Source organism: Camelus dromedarius, chromosome 16 (assembly GCF_036321535.1).
Source record: "Camelus dromedarius isolate mCamDro1 chromosome 16, mCamDro1.pat, whole genome shotgun sequence".
In the NCBI taxonomy this organism is placed as follows: Eukaryota; Metazoa; Chordata; class Mammalia; order Artiodactyla; family Camelidae; genus Camelus; species Camelus dromedarius.
Window position 1 is genome coordinate 13,611,195 of NC_087451.1, and position 18,499 is coordinate 13,629,693.

At 32.8% G+C, this 18,499-nt stretch overlaps 1 protein-coding gene across 2 annotated transcripts in view; it reads left to right on the forward strand.

Moving 5' to 3' along the window:
• Nucleotides 1–18,499, forward strand: part of USP32 (ubiquitin specific peptidase 32) — a 166,706-nt gene that overhangs the window by 96,478 nt on the left and 51,729 nt on the right. For both annotated transcript variants that reach the window (XM_064494998.1, XM_064494999.1), the window contains exons 6-10: nucleotides 10,167–10,298; nucleotides 11,798–11,905; nucleotides 13,756–13,871; nucleotides 14,253–14,315; nucleotides 16,540–16,623. In XM_064494998.1, the coding sequence (XP_064351068.1) occupies nucleotides 10,167–10,298; nucleotides 11,798–11,905; nucleotides 13,756–13,871; nucleotides 14,253–14,315; nucleotides 16,540–16,623 (503 nt within the window). The remainder of the gene's footprint in view (nucleotides 1–10,166; nucleotides 10,299–11,797; nucleotides 11,906–13,755; nucleotides 13,872–14,252; nucleotides 14,316–16,539; nucleotides 16,624–18,499) is intronic.

Sequence of the window (18,499 nt, forward strand, 5' to 3'; positions counted from 1 at the left end):
TAAATTTAAGAAATTGAATTGGAACTATAGCCAAAAGTTCAAGTTTTTATGCTTGAGTAGATCTTAACCAGATTTTTATTGACTGATATATTTTTCTTTTATAATTTGCTATTTAAATATCTAAGATTAGATTTCCTAAAAAGATTTTTTTTTGGTCAAATATGTACAGTGTTCTTAATGACAATGACAAGCTAATTTTTAAAGACATTGTACTAGAGAGAGAATGTTTGTGATGATCCTGAACATCTTAATGATATTCAGAATCAGAGAACATGTATAGAGAAGATAAATATGGTCTGTATAGTTAAATTTTTTAAATAATTTGGTACAGGTTTTCTTTCTTTCTTTCTTTCTTTCTTTCTTTCTTTCTTTCTTTCTTTCTTTCTTTCTTTCTTTCTTTCTATCTATCTATAGTAATAGCATATATATGACAGAAGATTCTGCTTTCTAAGACTAATTATTTGGCTTTTTCCTATAAAACCCTTGCCTATCCATTTTGTTCATAATTATTTAGCAACATATAGTGTTAGAGTTTGGAGAGACACACACAGCAAACTCAAAATGTAATTTGTTTTAATCAGCTTTTCACAAATTAAGATCAGTGTGTCCCATCCCCTACTATTGTACATACATAGTCCTAACCAAACACAGTCTGGCAGCTCCCTGCTTGAGTTTGAAGGCTTATCCTTTATTTAATATAGTTCTTTTTTGTTTTTTTTAGGGGCAAGGTAATTAGATTTTTATTTATGTTTAATGGAGGTACTGGGGATTGAACCCAGGACCTCATGCATGCTAAGCACATGCTCTACCACTGAGCTTTACCCTCCCCACTTAAAGTCTCATCCTTTAGATGCTAACCTTTGAAATATCTACATTCTGACCAAACTGCCTACTGTAATTCTAGGTTGAACTGTCATCTTAACACTTATTTTTGGTTACTTACTGGAAAATAAAGTTCTTTCTTATTGTTTGTCTTTTATCTTGGGTCCATAGTGTAAATCCTTCGATAGGTTATCCTTTTCCTAGTTTCTGAAGTATAGCAGAATACAACAGTTATTCTTTGTTTTTTGTTTTTCTATCCTGTTACTGTATGTTTTTCTACAGACTTTTACATATGCTCCTTTGGCTCTGCTTATAATATCCTTTTTCTGCCACAATCTTCTTTCTTTCCCTGGTCAACCTTTAGATGTTCAGCACATACCTCTTTAAATATCAGGACCTCTAGGGCCTACCTGCTTGTGTGCTCCCAGAAAGGTCTGTGTGTCTGTTCTTTCATTGTACTTTCCACACTGGATTCAAATGACCAATTTTCTCTCTACTGGAATCTAAACATAATTGTTCACAGTCATATATATGATTTTTAGCACAATATCAGGCACATATATTTTCATTGAATGTTACAGAATATTAAATGAACTTGACTATAGCTCCTGTACTTTTTTTTCCCAAAAATACTTTGAAAGGTTCTAATCTACCACATGCAGATTGACAGCTTACTAGAGGAGGCACTATACTCTGTGTACATTACCTCATTTATTCCTTGTGCCACTTCTGAAGTTCACTTTATCTCCATTCTAAAAATGAGGAAACCATGGCTATGAAAAGTTGAAGATACTGTCTTGAGATCAGATGGCTAATAGGTGCCAAAATTGGGATATTTGAACCCCAGAGTACATGCTTATTATCATTTTAGGACTCAAAGGCAGTTTATTGATACATAGTCATTTTATTCTTTAATCTTTTATGAGTAGTTTGTAATTGCAAATAAAAGGAGTTGGTCATGTGGTGGTTGTGGCTGTGGTGAGTCATCTTCCTCAGACTCACTTCAGACAGTCTTGTAGATTCCCTTTTCCAATTTCCTTTCTTCCCCCTTGGGATACCTTCAAATGATTGCGATGTTATGTTTCTCTTCAAGAATTAATTTCATTTGATCCAGGTGAGATCATTGAATGATTGCCTATTTGTACTAGACAGTGAACTAGGTAATCAGAAGAACTATGATTTTAAGAATTATGTTTTAAGAACTAATTGAGATTGATTTCCCTTAATGCTGGCCATATTTTCGTAGAATTTAGCTATTTTATTTGGAAGAAAATATGTGTGCTGACTCTTTTTTGTAAATATGTTTTTGACGTTTCCCTAAAATGTAGAAGAGTAAATAGCCTGCTAACTCAGTGGTTTCTTTTAAGTAGCAGAATCTGGATCCTGAGGTAATTATTGTAATATTTTTGTCTAATTTTAGGGCCATTGAACCCATTTTGATTATTTTTCTTTTCATATATAACTCATATTGTCTCTATTTTGGCATTTATTATCTCAACTAAAATATGCATATTATTATATTCCCTTGCCACATTTTAGTTTGCAATGTTAAAACCTTCTTTCAATAAGAAAAAACTACTTCAGTGATCCTTAGGCCATAAACCGCCTAGTAAATCTGCACGTCCCTCCTTCATTATCCTCTTAGCGGGTTGTAACTGATGTAAGGCTTACAGCCATCTTAAGTAGACCTCAGAAGGTCATTGCTTTTGAGAACAGGTTGCTTCCTCAAAAATGTAAAAGAACTGTGTTACTGTTTGAAAATATTTGGATATTTTGCCGGGCTTTTTTTTCTTTTTTTTAAATGAGAATTCATTTCTGGCATTAAAGAGCTATTTCTGCAGCTGAAGCCTCCGGTAAGGTGGGACTTGATTAGGATGGCCCAAAGTGGAGGCCAAGAACTATTTAGAATGTTGGGAATATGGTATGCTGCTGTTGCGAACCAGAAAAAATTATACCTATAGGTGGGTGATAAAAAATTCATTCCTATTTAGCTAGTAACGTATAAGTTTTGGTATTGATTTGTGAATTGCAAATAGAGTAACTACTGTGGCTTTTACCTCTAACTTTAAGTGAAAATAAGTTTAGTTATCTCCCTCTTCCCAACAGTTCTGTTGCCAGCTCATATAAAATGTTTGGGTAATGATAATATAGTATATATAATTTACTTTAACATGCTTTTGCAAATATTTAATTAACAAAATTACAGTCTATAACCAAAAAATGAACAGATCACGTAAACTTAAAAAGGAGCTCTAAACCATGATTTTAGTTGGTAATTATGACCAATCTGATCATTTTTTTTTCTTCCAAATGTGTTCTACTTATCTTTCCACATTTCTACTTCAGCAGAAAAATTCTGTTTTTTAAGGAGATTAATAAACTTAGTTTTCAAAAGTAAAAACATTTGGGAGGCAGTTGATGTAATTTTTCTGTTTTCTAGTTTAGTGTGTTAACTAAACACCAATTAATCAGAAGTACTTACTGAGCATCCATAATATGCTCAGTACCTAGAAGTATAAAAATAAGAACATAGTTTCTGTCAAGGCTGCTGTCTTCCTCCTTTTGTTTCAGGGTCAGATTTTTTATCTGCAGATCTACTACTTGGAAGAAAGTTTAGAATTTGAGAAAGCTGCTTCTCTGAGGAACAGAAAAGGTTTCTTTCTTTTCTTTCTTTCTTTCACATCGTAAATGGAGTGAACAGACTTCTTATTTAGAAAAATGAGACAGTAATGCTCAATTTATGTATCAGACTCTAGTGTTACTCTCCCTATTACTAAATTTTTAACGTATTCCTTTTAAATAAATTCAGTCATCTAGGTATTTGAAGCAGATACTTCTGTTTTAAAAACTGGAAGCTATATGCCTATGTAGAAGTTTAGTACATTTTAAAAATCAGTTCCAGTTCGAAAGTAATTGGACCTTTGCAAAGGTTGATTTATCAGGAGGTTACAATATAGTAATGAATGTTGTATATTTGTTATTTGGTTAAAAAAGAAAATATATATGACAGTGTGTACTTTTGTATGAAAAACTTACCTTTTTTGTATCATGGTCTTTTTTGAAGATTTTTCTCTAAAATTTTAAGAATGAACTTAGCTGTTTGATTGTTTAAAACTGTGAACTAGGATTTTATATAATCTGAGAAATCATACAGTGGTTAAGATGCTAGAATGAAAGTATTGGAAGTAATCTTCCCAAACAACCAGGTGACAGTCAATTAAATACACCTATGATTATAGTTATATGAAAACATGCAGTTATGTTTTCTTTTTCCTTTTTTTGATTACCTACATTTTTAAATATTTTTCATGCAACAAAATCTATTACTAGTTTAATAAAAACAAGTAATACAAATTTTAAAATTAATCTAGTATTATTAGTACTTTCATTTTTTAATTTCTTAAAATGTATTATATAACTTGGTTACTCAGTTGTTTATAATTACTTCTAGTAAATAATAAATAATTCTATTCCCTTTTGATGCCAAAAGTATAGGGTAGCTTCACTGTTGATCTTGGAATCCCTCTCCGTAGGTTTTGTGTATCATTAAGAGGCACTATTCTCGGGAAGGGACAGATTGGGATTTCAAAATGTAGAATAGATAAACGAGTATACTGTATGGCACAGGGAATTAATATATACAAGATCTTGTGGTGGCTCACAGCAAAAAAAAAAAAGTGACAATGAATATATGTATGTTCATGTATAACTGAAAAATCGTGCTCTGCACTGGAATTTGACACAACATTGTAAAATGACTATTACTCAATAAACAAATGTTAAAAAAAAAAAAAAAGAGAGAGAGAGGCACTATTCTAGGGACAGCCAAGTCACGAACTTCCCAGGAGAGCATTCTTCTTTGTAAAATGTAGGGACTAGTTAGAATCAGTGTACTTGACTCCAGGTGCATACTGTCAAGACCTCTTTTGTTTTCAGATATGGCAGGCGTAAGTCATTCTCATGAATTTTTCCTTGTATGTCATAATAAGAATAGTAGCTTTCTGAAAATCTCAGTTCTTTGGTCTACTGATTTGTGATAATGTGTACAAAATTCTGTACCTCCAGCACAGGATTTTTTCCTTCATTTTTATATTTTGCTTTCAAAAGAAATTCACTTCTGTGTCCTTAAGTAAAAACCTCTCTTTTAGGTTTCAGACATAATGAGCATCAGGGAAGGGTAGGGGATAAGAAGGAAAGATAGAAAAACATTAGCTTTACGTCCTCAGGGCCCCCTTGAAGGTCAAACAAGAGGAATATAGTTTTTCTTAAAATTTTATAGAAGTTGGTGGAATTTCTTTTCATTTATTCACCACTTTTTATGGCTATAGTACTTGTATCAATACAGTATAATATGCATATTGATTTGACTGTCTGTTAACTATCTTGCTGGTGAGGAAAAAGTTTTCCCCTTGAATTTTTAATTAAAACTGCTAAGGAATAGAGTAAGAATGAATGCTTTGAAGGCCCTAGGAATTTAAAGTGCATTGTTCTTGGAGGAGATATAACTCAGTGGTAGAGTGCATGCCTAACATGCACACGGTCCTGGGTTTAAGTCCCTAGTATCTCCACTAAAAATAAATAAATAGATAAATAAATAAACCTAGTCCCTGCCGCCAAAAGAACTCCTGCCTCTAAAGTACATTGTTCTTGTCTCCCCAGGTAACTTGTAAGCTATTTGTCCATCAAAAAAAATGTTTATGGAGTGCTCAAAATGTACCAGGTATTATTCTAAGGATTAGAATATAGCAATGAATAAAATAGACCAAAAAACCCTGCTCACAAGGGGCATATGCTCTAGCTGGAGAAGACAACAATAAATAAAACAGACAAGACTTAGGGAGCAAAATAAAGCAGGGAAGAGGGATGGAGGAGTGTCATTGGATGCAATGCAGTTTGGAAGGTCTGAGAATGTGACATTTGAGTAAAGAACTGAAGGAGTTGTGGGAATAGCCATGCAGGTATATTGGGAGAAGAGTGTTAAAAGGTTTTGAAGCAGAAAAGTGCATGATTCTGCTTAAATTTTTCTTTTGAGATAATTTTTTTATTAGTTGTAAAATAGTAGTCCCCCTCCCATTTTTATGAATTGTCTGTCTGTCTTGTACTTGTTAATCTATTGTAATCTTAATGCTGTTCAGTTGCATATAATGATGATTTAAACTCTCTATTAAACACCTGACTGGTCTTCTCACTTCTGTTCTTAGCTGCCCACCAGGCTGTTCTTAACTCAGCAGTCAAGTGATCATGCAGATTAGATCACGTCACTCCTCTGCTAGGGACCCTAGAGTGGTTCACACTTTCACTTAAAACCAAAGTCCTTACCGAGGCCTGTATAATCTGACCCTCCTTTTCTCCCTGTCTTTACCTCCTGTTACTCTCCTGTCACTATTCTCCCCGTCCCTGACTTCACTTTAGCCACTCTGTTCTTTCTCTTCCTTGAGCTTGTTAGACACGCTGTCCTCTCCAGGCCTCTACCCTTGTTCCATCTGTCTAGAGTGTTTTTTCCTCTGTGATTTGCCCCCTTGCCTCCTTCAGATCTCTGCTCATGTTACCCTCATAGTACAATCTTCCAAAACCACTTTCTCTTCATTTATTCAAATCTTTAATATTATTTATAAATTTTCCTTCATAAAAATCTCACTTATTAAAGTTTATTTTTAGATATTTAGTTCTTGTGAGGGAATTGCTATTGTTACACTTTTTTCTTTTTTATATTTTCTTACATGTTATAAATGTTATATAGGAAAAATCATTGATTTTTGTATCCCTACAAATTTTTTAACTCAATTTTAATTTGTAAATGTTTTCTGAGATTTTTGATATGTATTCTACTTATATGCAGATAATAACCTTGCTTCTTGTTTTCTAATATTTTATACTTCATATTTGTACTTTCTTTCATTGGTGAGAATTTTCAGAATCATCTTAAATAGTAATTGAAGGATTCTACTTTAAGTTGGAAACTAATACGTGAAAGACTTTGTCTTCATTCTAGTAACATGAAATCACATAAACCAATCATAATCTTCTTTAAAGCCACTGAAGATACATCAATAGAAAGAAATCTTAAGAAACAAAATGAAACTGAACTCCAGAGGGACAAAGCCCTTCCTAGGTGATCAAGGGATGTAAGATGCTTTCATTTCTGAGGCCAGATGCTGAAATTCGGGGTAAGGCTGGCAGAGGAGTGAGCCTGCCTAAGGACAATCTTTGCTGGAATGAGGACAAACTGGCCAAACTTTGAGAAACCTGTTTCAGATTTAAATCTGAAGGAACCCCAAATGTGAATATAATCCTCTCTACAGAGTAATTAATTCTCTCATGTGGAAATTTTGCTGAGACTGGGGCTAGGCTGAAAAGTGAAAAGAGCTGTTGATTATGTGGTTTCATGGCCTCACTATTTTGAAATCTCAGAATCTTAAAGGTTGCAGTGTCAAGGCTGCGTGGGCCTGAGGTGCTGTCGTTTTATGGAATCGCAGTCTTGAAGTCTTGTGGTTATGCAGTTTCAGCACTGGGATTGGCAAACATTTTCTTAAAAAGGCAAATCGTAAATCAGTCAGACTTGTAGGCCATATGGCTCTGTTATAATTACTCAACTCTGCCATTGTAACACATTAGCAGCCATAAACTATATGTAAGCAAGTGGCATTGTTGTGTTCTAATAAAACAATACTTATATAAACACGTATGCAGCCTTCAGGCTGGAGTTTAATAGACCCCTAGTTTCAAAAACAAGCAGTTTCTGAGCTCTCCTGAGAAGAAATCTGAATTAACCTTAAGAATATTTGAACCAAAGGTAAACTTAGTCTAACCAAAACTGCAACTAAACTCCCATCCCAAATCTGTTATGATTAATAATACCAGATGGAGGTTCAGGACTGGGCATTTCCTGTTATCATCATCCCTCTTTGTAGATACTGACTTCCATATGATACCATTTAATTTAGTCTGAAAAACATCCTTTTAATATTCCTTTTGGTGCAGTTCTCCTGTTAATGAATTCTCAGGTTTTGTCTGTTCAAAAAAATACTTTATTTTGCCTTTATTTTTGAAGGATATTTTCATAGAATATAGAACTTGAGATTAATAAGATTTTTTTTCTTTGAACACCTTTTTTCTCCCCATTGTCTTCTGGCTCTCTTGTTTCTGAAGAGAAATCATTGCATATCTTAGTTTCCCTGTTTGTAATGTGTTTTTCCTCCCCCTCATGCTGCTTTTAAGATTTTTGCTTCATCAACTTGTTTCTTGCCTTAGTTTGATTTTCTTTGAATTTTTCTTGCACAGAGTTCATTGAACTTCTGGACCTATGTGATTATAGTTTTAATCAAATTTGAAAATTTTTCATCTGTTGTTTTAAATAATTTCTGCCCACTGTTTTCTGGGACCTTGATAATATATGTGCTATACTTTTAATACTGTCTTACAGGTCAATAAGATTCTAATAATTTTTTCAGTCTTTTTTCTCCTTATGCTTTTATTTAGACAGTTCTGTTGCTCAGTCTTCAAATTCACTGATCTTCTGTGTTTTTTAACCTGCCATTAAATTCTCCCATGAATTTTTTAAAATTTCAAATACAATTGGCCCTCCATATTCACGGGTTTCACATCCACAAATTCAACCAACCGCGGATCAAAAATACTGGAAAAAAATGTTTTCCAGAAAGTGTCAAAAAGCACAACTTGAATTTGCCATGCACTGGCAACTATTTACATAGTATTATAAGTAATCTAGAGATTATTTAAAGGATGCAGGAGGATGTGCAAATATAGGTTATATGCAAATACTGTGCCATTTTATATAGGAGACGAGCATTCTCAGATTTTGGTATCCTTGGGGGTCCTGGAACCAATCCTCCATGGATACTGAAGAATAATTGTATTGTTTCTTCGTTCCTAATAGTTCCATTTGCTACTTAAAAAAAAAAAAAAGTTTCCATTTCTTTTCTCATTATAGTCATGGTTTCATGTCTGTTATTTCTATCCCGCTTGTTATTTTTGTATGCTAGACATTATAAATGTTAAATGGCTAATTAGGTTCTGTTAGCCTCTTTTAAAATAGGAAGTTTGCTTTTTTTGATAGGCAGTTATCTGTGGATCAGCTTGATATTTTCAATGATTTTTTTTTAAGCTTTGTTGGGGCAAGTCTGGAGTAGCCTTTACTCTAGAGTTAGTTCTTCCCCTACTAATTAAGTGTGACCCTCTGAGTCTGTGAATGTTCCCAGTGTTCAAAAAGGTTGACATAACATTGTAAACTGACTATACTTCAATAAAAATATTTATATACCAAAAAAAAAAAAAAAAAAAAAAACCCACCAAGGTATCTCCACTCTGGTTGTTGAGAACTTAGGCATCTCCTAGCCCAGCCTCAGTGAATTTCACCATATGCACACGTGGCTTAGTACACTGCCAAAACTCAACAAGACTCCTATGCATATTTCTGGAGCTCTATCTCTATATAACTCTTTCCACTCCAGTACTCTGCCCTGCAAATTTCAGCTGCCTCAACCTCCCTGAACTATAGCTTCTCTTCTTAACTCAGTGAAATCTCGTGGCTTAGGTTCCTCATTCCCTGCCAAGGTGTGGAAAGAGACTGCAAGCAGAAAGCCAAGGCAATGGAAGGACTCACCTTGTTTGTTTTCTAAACTTTCCTTCAGTTCCTTAGAGGGGAAAAAAAGGCACATATAAAATGTAACCATAGTTGGAGCTTATCTGTGATTTTTAAAAGAAATATATCTTCTGTTGATTAAGGAGAAAATGATGTTCATGTTTTCGTGATGCCCCTGTTACATATCACATTATAAATCCTATTCTACCTTGTCTCTCACTGACTTTATTACTTATAACATTTTATCATATTCTTTTTCGTTTATTTAATAAGTATTAAATGTGTAAGTGGTTACCATAGCGACAGGATGAATCAGACATAGATTCTGCTATTAGAGTGTTTACTGTGTAGCCAGGAGAGACTACGTATATAGAATTTTAAAATCCAAGCTGGAGATTAAAATTACCAAAAACGAGTACAGATAAAAGTGGTGTGGGAAGCCGAAAAGCAATGTCTCGGTTGTTTATTATTTTACATGTTGGACTTAAACAGCCTGCTTAATGGGAAATTGCAAAAATTGTTTCCCATTTTAAAGCCTCTTTTATGTGAATTTGAATTTAATTTTCATGCCACTTTAGATATAATGTATATGTCTTTCAGAGTTTTTGTTTTAGGTAATTCTTTTAACGTCTTAGCTGGGAAATTAAAATATATCTTTAGAAGTTGCATTATCAGGATGAACTAACTAATTGCCCAGAAAAGAAGAGTGAGGTTTTATAATCTTATTTGATTTGATTGTCAGTGGAGGAATCAGACATCATTGATCTGGAGAAACGCTATTGGTTGCTGAAGGCTCAATCCCGAACTGGACGATTTGACTTAGAGACATTTGGCCCATTGGTTTCACCCCCAATTCGTCCATCTCTGAGTGAAGGTAGGAATCATTCTATTTTCTACAAATGTTCTTTGCTAAACAAATGAGCCCGTATCTGATTTCTAACCAATACACCTTAACTCTAAAAGGCCATAGCATTACAGATTTGCAAGTTTCTTGTAGATAGTGTAGTTTAGTGCAGAAAAACTGAATTGAGAATTAAGACTATAGTCTTGAGATTCCTATTCTACCTTTGGAGCCTTGCGTAAGTTGGTTTACCTTTCTGCACCTGAATATTCTCATATATAAAATGAGTTTGATGAAGACATTCATTATGACACTGTGCTCCAGTGCGGTGCCTCAGCGTCTGTGCAGGGATCAGGGTGGTGGACGCTGACTAGGCAAAGCTCTGGGCTTCCACGCATGACCCCACCTCTTCCTCAGCTGAGGAGTGTCTACTGTTTTGCTTTTATATATAAGAAGGTTCCACTGCTGCGTCCTTCCCCCACCCTTAAAAAATTAAGAAGCCACTGGACTAGACCATCTCTAAGGTCCCCACTTAGCTCTAAACTTTTCACTGCTATAACCTTTTTTTTTTTTTAATGAGGTTTACAAAGCGTAGTTGTGGATGATATCACAAAAACTATATTTGAAATTTGAATGCTTGGGTTCTATTTCTGGCTCAGAACTTTTTAAAAAAACTTTTCTTACTTTTAGCAAGTCATTTGACTACTTCTTAGCTTTAATTTTCTGCTCTTTAAACTGAGGGCACAGAATTAGATTCTTGAAATAGACAGTCTGTATTCTTCAGATTACTAGTGTGTTTCAGAAATACTTGTTAGGGGAGCCAGGACAGGACTTCCACTTACTTCACAGTGCAGTTGTGGTTTTACCTTTTTAGAATTGGAGATTGAGAAATCATTTAATTTGAAAACAAAATTATTTCATTTCTATTTTTTACGAAAAGTTTGGAAACCACAGGATTAGATTATAAGTTGCCCTTTATTTCTAAAACTTGAAATATTTATTTATACAGATTAAGTAGTACAGTGAAGACTGCAGTACAGAATTTCTTTCTCTTATAATATAATGTGTTATTTTTCTTTGCTTCATGGAGGAGCTGTATGAAGCTTATTAATAACAACATAGTATATCTTTGATAGACGGTTCAATTTTTCTTCTTCTTTTTTCCTTTTTCTTCTCAGTCTTTCCAAATAAGGATGATTGTGGCCTCTGACTTTTTTTCAGTTAAGTTTTTAAAATATATTTTTATTTTTTACATACTACAATCATTTTTGGCTTTTGGAGTTTATATAAGATAGAGACAGGTAGGCAAACAAAAACAAACACTAAATGACAGTATTTTCTTCTAGGAAGTTAAATTTTAGTTATAATTATGCCAGGAAAAAAAAAGAAATACTTCCTGAGACAGTGGAAACTACTGATAACTTTTTTTAAATTAAGTCAGTTTATGGGAGTCATGCCTCCTTTCATAAACATGTCATTATTAACAGGAAGTTTGTTGGTTGTGATTTATGCTGTCTTTTCCTATTTTACAGGTTTATTTAATGCCTTTGATGAAAATCGTGACAATCACATAGATTTTAAGGAGATATCCTGTGGGTTATCAGCCTGTTGCAGAGGACCTCTGGCTGAAAGACAAAAATGTAAGTGTGTTAAACATTGTCACAAAACGTGCAGACTATACAGAGAAAAACATTAGCATTCATTCATGTTAAAATCATCTGATTAAAATGGCTTGAATTTTCATCACTTTGGCAAATAGCAATCTCTTGTTGAGGTTTTTTCTGAGGTCAGTGTGAGGATTCAATCAACTATTCTCTTTTACTGTAAAGTAATTTGGGATTTGGTTATTAATGATGAGATTGATTTTCCAGATGAATGTACAATTCATGATAAATGAACTACATCAGTCATGATGTGTTTGAAAATATTAAGCATATAGAAAATATTTTCTGGTAGTCTACATAGAAAATTTTGTGTCTTGCTTAACTTGAATTCCAACTTATTTTCTATCACATATATATTGATATTTTATTAGCAAAATTAAATTTATGATCAAAGCACAATTTTATTAAATATTAAAATAGTATTTTAAACCTAGCTAAAATGTTATAGCATAATTTATAAGAATTACATTAATAAATCTTAACCATATTTGAGAAAATGCAACAGTTTACATTTAATTGGAACCTAATTCTAATGTATTCACTAGGGTTATTATCTCTGCATCTTTCTAAAATACAGCTTCACAAATATTGCATATTTTGGGTATGACATTTAATATTTTGATATTCTTTAGTAATGTTGTACTGTGATGCACTCAGTTAATTTTATAGCATAATTATTATGGGGGTGTATGAAGTAGATAATTATTTAATCTTAAAAATTTAGATTTCTTTTTTCTTCCCTAATAGTATGCCATTACTCTAACTTGGCTTTATGATAGATTATTTGTTCACATTAAAGTTGTGATATTAAAGAGGCTGAAATCTTTGTTTCTCAATTGAGGTTTATTATTGCCTTAAAATTTTTGTAAATTTCTTTTCTTGCCAGTGGACTAATAGAAGTTAACCAACTAGACTAACTAGCAAATGAGCTAATTAGCAAACTGCTGATATTTCTGATTCTTAGCTTGTTATATATAAACTTCATTGAAGACTTGAAATTGTTCTTTGGCAAAAGTATTTAGTGCACATTAATTACATTGGAGAGGCAAAAATCTTTATACAGTCATTCCCTCATTATCTGCTGAGGATTGGTTCTGAGACCCCCTCAGATACCAAATCCATGGATGCTCAAGTCTTATGTAAAATGGCATAGTATTTGCATATAACCTGTGCACATCCTCTTATATACTTTAAATCATCTCTAGGTTACTTATAACACCTAACACAATGTAATTAGTTGTAAATACAATGTAAATGATATATAAATAGTCAGTGAGTAGCAAATTCAAGTTTTGCTTTTGAGAACTTTCTAGGAAAATATTTTATATGGATATTTTTATTTTTTATTTTGTGGTTGTTTATACCTGTGAATGCAGAACCAATGGGTACAGAGGGCTGACTGTACCAGTTTTTTGTTGGTTCTTAATGTTAGTGGAATATTTTCAGCATTGTAAGAATCAACTCTGAAGTGATGTTTTAAATATTAGAAATTAATTTAAAGGCTTGAATTACTTCCTCAAAATCTATGAGACATTGTATATTAACTTGGTCCCTCTTTTTGAGTTTGCAAGAAATTTAACCTTAGATTTAGGTGAAGGATAGAGTTCTCCAACCTGGCTAATGATATAGGGGAAGAGACTTATGAAGTGTGCAGGAAGTCCTACAAGTTCAAAGGACTTTAATGACAGTCTGCTCCAAATGAGAACTTAATCCAAAATGCAGCTATTTGAGGAGCTAAGTAATTTTAGTAGGGCAGCTTCTAATAAAATGTATTATACTTCAGAATTTAAAAGTAATTTTCCTCCATAAGAGTTTCTTTTCTTTAGTTTGTTTCAAGGTATTTGACGTTGACCGTGATGGAGTTCTCTCTAGGATTGAACTGAGAGACATGGTGGTTGCACTTTTAGAGGTCTGGAGGGACAACCGCACCGATGAAATCCCGGTAAAGTCTGATTGTATACATTTTGTTGCATGTAAACTTCCAACAGGAAAGTGGAGTGAAGAATTTTTTAAAAGAGGTTGAGAAAAAGGCTTGTTACTACTTCTAGTTGCTATATTATGCTACTCAAAATATTCATAGCCAAAGGTGCAAAACTGGAAAGGGAATTTGCCTTAGAAAATTTAATAAACTGAATGTATTATGTAAAAAAAAAAAAGAAACCACAGGAAAATTGTCTTAAATTTTTAAAGCAAATAAGCAATCTATTTATGGTAATTTAAAAAAAAAAATACTTGACCAAAAATATTTTATACTTCAGCTACTGGCTAATAAAAATGATTCCTACTCTTTCCTAACTACTGATTTGGATTTCTGTTTTTAAAGGAATTACATATGGATCTGTCTGACATTGTAGAAGGCATATTGAATGCACATGACACCACAAAGGTGAGTCTAGCTGAGACTAATTTATTCTTTTCTAAAAATGCCTTATACTCTGAATTGGTATATATGCCTTACATATACATATTTGAGTCTCTTCTTCATCATCCCTGCTAAATGCTTATATGGACCTGTGGTTACAGTACCTCCAAGCTGTCTCTAAAGAAAGCCCATTCCATCTTTAAACAACTCCATTAAGTGTTATTTACATAAAACATTTATTATATTTTATAAGCTAGGCATTTTGTAAAAATTAAGTAGACACAGCCCTTGCCGTCTGTAGTTTATAATCTTTACTTCTCCCATTTTAATATATCGTGGTAAGACTAATCTTATATTGAGCAAAAGAAGCCACAGAAAAAAAAGAACACATTGTGCAATTTATATGAAGTTCTAGAACAGGGACAGAATAACAAATGTTAGTAAGTGTTACAGTAGTGATTTGGGGGATGGGTGGTTTAACTGGTAAAGACCATAGGATATCTGGGATGATGGAAATGATTTTTTATCCCAATCTGGGTGGTGTATCTATTCTTTAAACTTTTTTTTCCGGTAATATTGGTGAGGTTCTGTCCTAAGTTCTTTAGTGGCAGCCAGAATAAGCATATAATAGCAGAAATAAGCATGTACTTTACAAAGAATAAATCCGTGAACTTTTTAGTTGACAACATTTATTAGTTAAGGATATTATAATAGGTTTGCTGTGATGTCTGCGTGTCCCTGTGAAACTGAAGATAATCCATATATGTGAGACACATTTGAGTTAATTTGAGCCTTTCTATTCAAACATTGACATATACCAAGTAGCAGACAGTAGGATATAGACCATGGTATAGTTATACAGGCTTAGAAAAATAAGTAACATTTTTTTTCTTCAATCACGAATCCAGAAGAAATCATCATAGTCTTATTAACTGACACTCAATAGAAATAAATAATAGAAATGAGTTTTACAAGGCTTGAGCTTTGGTAATTCAGATAATCATCTTCATTTACCTTTCTGCCCAAAACTAAGGTATCCATTTCTATTTGGTATACACGAAAACAGAAACATGGGAAAGTTTCTGTTAGAAACTGCCTTATGTAGAGATACAATTTCCAGCGCCTTTTTTCTGGGTGTTTGAGAAGTATGGAGGTATCATTGCTGTCTATTTTTATGTAAGATCGAGTTTCTACTTATGGCTGTGCTTTCGAACGTTAAAAAAAAGATCATTTAGCTGCTCCATCTCCATGTAACCATAATAATGAAATGGTAACAATTTAGAATTTGGACCTTTCAACCAAACCTATTACCCGTATTCACTGGTGACTAGATTGTGACAATGTTACCCATTATTTTGTACCTTTAGATTGGTATTAATATACTTGAAGTTGTATCATGAAAGCCAATAGTTACAATCACAGTGCTTTAAAATCTTTTCTTACCATAAATGATTATTATATATTGAATGAATACATCAATGTCATTAATAATAAATGTTAAATTATATCATTAAATAATAAATCATTAGATAATACAAATATAATTAAATAATAAAAGCTAAAAAACATTGTTATTCATCTAGGATTGTTAAGGTGATTGTTGGAAATGTGAAGTAAGAAGCATTTGGTTATATTTTTGCCTGACAAGAAATACTGTCTTCCATATGTGAATGTAATTTTTGGTACACTTTGAACCAAAAAAAATATTGCTATACTCAACTTATGAAAGTAATGTTAAATTTTATTTTGAAGAAATGTAATATAGATACTCACTTATTATATATACTTAGTTCTTTTAAATCTCTAGGAAGTCTAATAATATTGCCAGATGTTTTAAAGAAGATCTTAGAAAATTGTTAGGATCAAAGGACATAATCCAGAGAGTTAGAAAAAATGCTTTCAAAATTAGTAAATAGTCTATTTTCTCTACCCAGGACCTTTTGTGGGTTCTGTTATTAACTTTCACCTTGAACCAGAAGATGTTGTGAGTTATTTTTCAGGTCTTACTGGATGAGAGAGATTTTTTGGTGATAAATTGTCCGCATTACCCTTGACTACTTCAACAGAATTTGGTTACTTTTAAACTTATTCTTGCTGGCCTGCTTTTCAAATGAACACATAGGATCTACGTTAAATTGTTAGTTTTCTTTCAGACAAATGACCTTTATAGTTTAATAAACCAGATTTTATTCAAATGCTGTAAGAAAATGAAGATATAAGATCTTTTTAAATACTGTTTCTCCTTCAGATGGGCCATCTTACTCTAGAAGACTATCAGATCTGGAGTGTGAAAAATGTTCTTGCCAATGAGTTTTTGAATCTACTTTTCCAGGTATGTTTAAGGTAAATGACAGGTACTGAGGGCAGTGGTACCAGTAGTTCTACATCTTTTCCATTATGTAGTAGTTGTTACAACTAGGCTACAAAACCATATATTATCAAAAGAACTACAGTAACCTGTATGATGGTAAGTTAGAGCATGCGTGCTTCTCAGAGTCACGATGTGAGAGATAGGAAAGTAGAGTATAGCTGATTATGTTTATCTTATAACTCATGATAGAGCAGAATGTAGACACATAGAAAATAATTTAAAATGTAAAAGCCATTACAATTTGCTATTTTTCTTCACTGTTGTCTTTTCTAAAGACCCTTTCTAACAAGTAAGGCAGTGTGAACAGAGACTCGGATCATAAGTCGGCAGCTGTAAACTTTTCACAAAGGATACAGTCTTTCCAGTCAGGAGATTATCTTAGATGCAAGGCTATTTCTTAATTTTCTTCCCTTCTTTCTTTTTTTTTTTTTTTAATTCTTTAGAAGGTCCAAAAAACATAGGAGGAGAAAGGAGAAAAGAAAAGCTGCCAAGGGTGAATATGAAGTCATAGAGCTTGCCAGGTTTTAACTGTTTTTCCCAGTTAAAGTCATTCTCTTTGCTCCAATTTTAAGAAACAACTTATAGTTTCCCATTTTTCATAGTTCTTCATAAATATATAAGTTGATTTAGTAATAGTATTTTACAGGGGGGAAAGGGGTGGGTAGGGACAGACTGAGAGTTCGAGATTTATAGATACTGACAGGTATATACAGAATAGATAAACAAGTTTATACTGTGTAGCACAGAGAAATATATTGAAGATCTTGTAGTAGCTCACGGTGAAAAGGAATGTGAAAATGAATATATATTCATGTATGACTAAAAAACTGCTCTACACCATAAATTGAGATGGCATTTTAAACTGACTAGAACTCAATTTAAAAATAAATAAATAAATAAAGATAAAACTGTTAGAACACTGGAAAAAAAAATAGTAGTATTTTAGGTTTTCCTTATTTTATTTTCCTTTTCTTATAAAAGCACCCCTATGAAGATCAGTAAGGTTTGGTATCTTTATATCTATCATGATCCTCCATTGTAAATAAAGAGTAATCTGTCTGCAACAAAGCTATGTTAGAATAAATGGAAACTGAACTCTTCCTGACAGCTGATAACTAATTAATGTATATTTAAAGCATATGACATCTGATAAGCCTGTGATATCCATTTAAATCAGTTGCTCCACTATCAGTTATCAGCCGGGATTTAAGTTGATGGCTTTGTAAAATATAAATACATATAAAAATAATATAAATCACTACTATAAACCGAAATGACTTGCTTGGTAATATGAAAATTGAGTAGCTATTTTTATCTCATTTAAAATAATATACTCAATTACTTTAAGTCGTCATTCATTGTATAAACATTTTGACCACTTAAGTTTGTATCTGAGTCATCTTGTAGCTCTTACATAGCAAAGCATTTTGAATTTGTATCTTGCCTTTCCTGTTTTCTCATGCTTATCAGGGACTTGCGGTGGCACTATTTTTCTATGACTAATTTATAAACAAACATGCTTGAGATTTGCTTTTGTGTGTCAGTGTTTCCAGGTTTTTATGAAAAACTGAAAGATCTTTTTCATTGGGTATCGATCCAATTTTTGGGATATATGCAAATATATTTTTTATTGAAATATAGTCAGTTTACAATGTTGTATCAATTTCTGGTGTACAGCATAATGCTTCAGTCAAATATGAACATACATATATCCATTTTCATATTTTTCACCATAAGTTACTACAAGATATTGAATATAGTTCCCTGTGCTATACAGCATGAACTTGTTTATAAATTGGGAGTTCGAGATTTGCAGATACTAAATTTTAACATTACA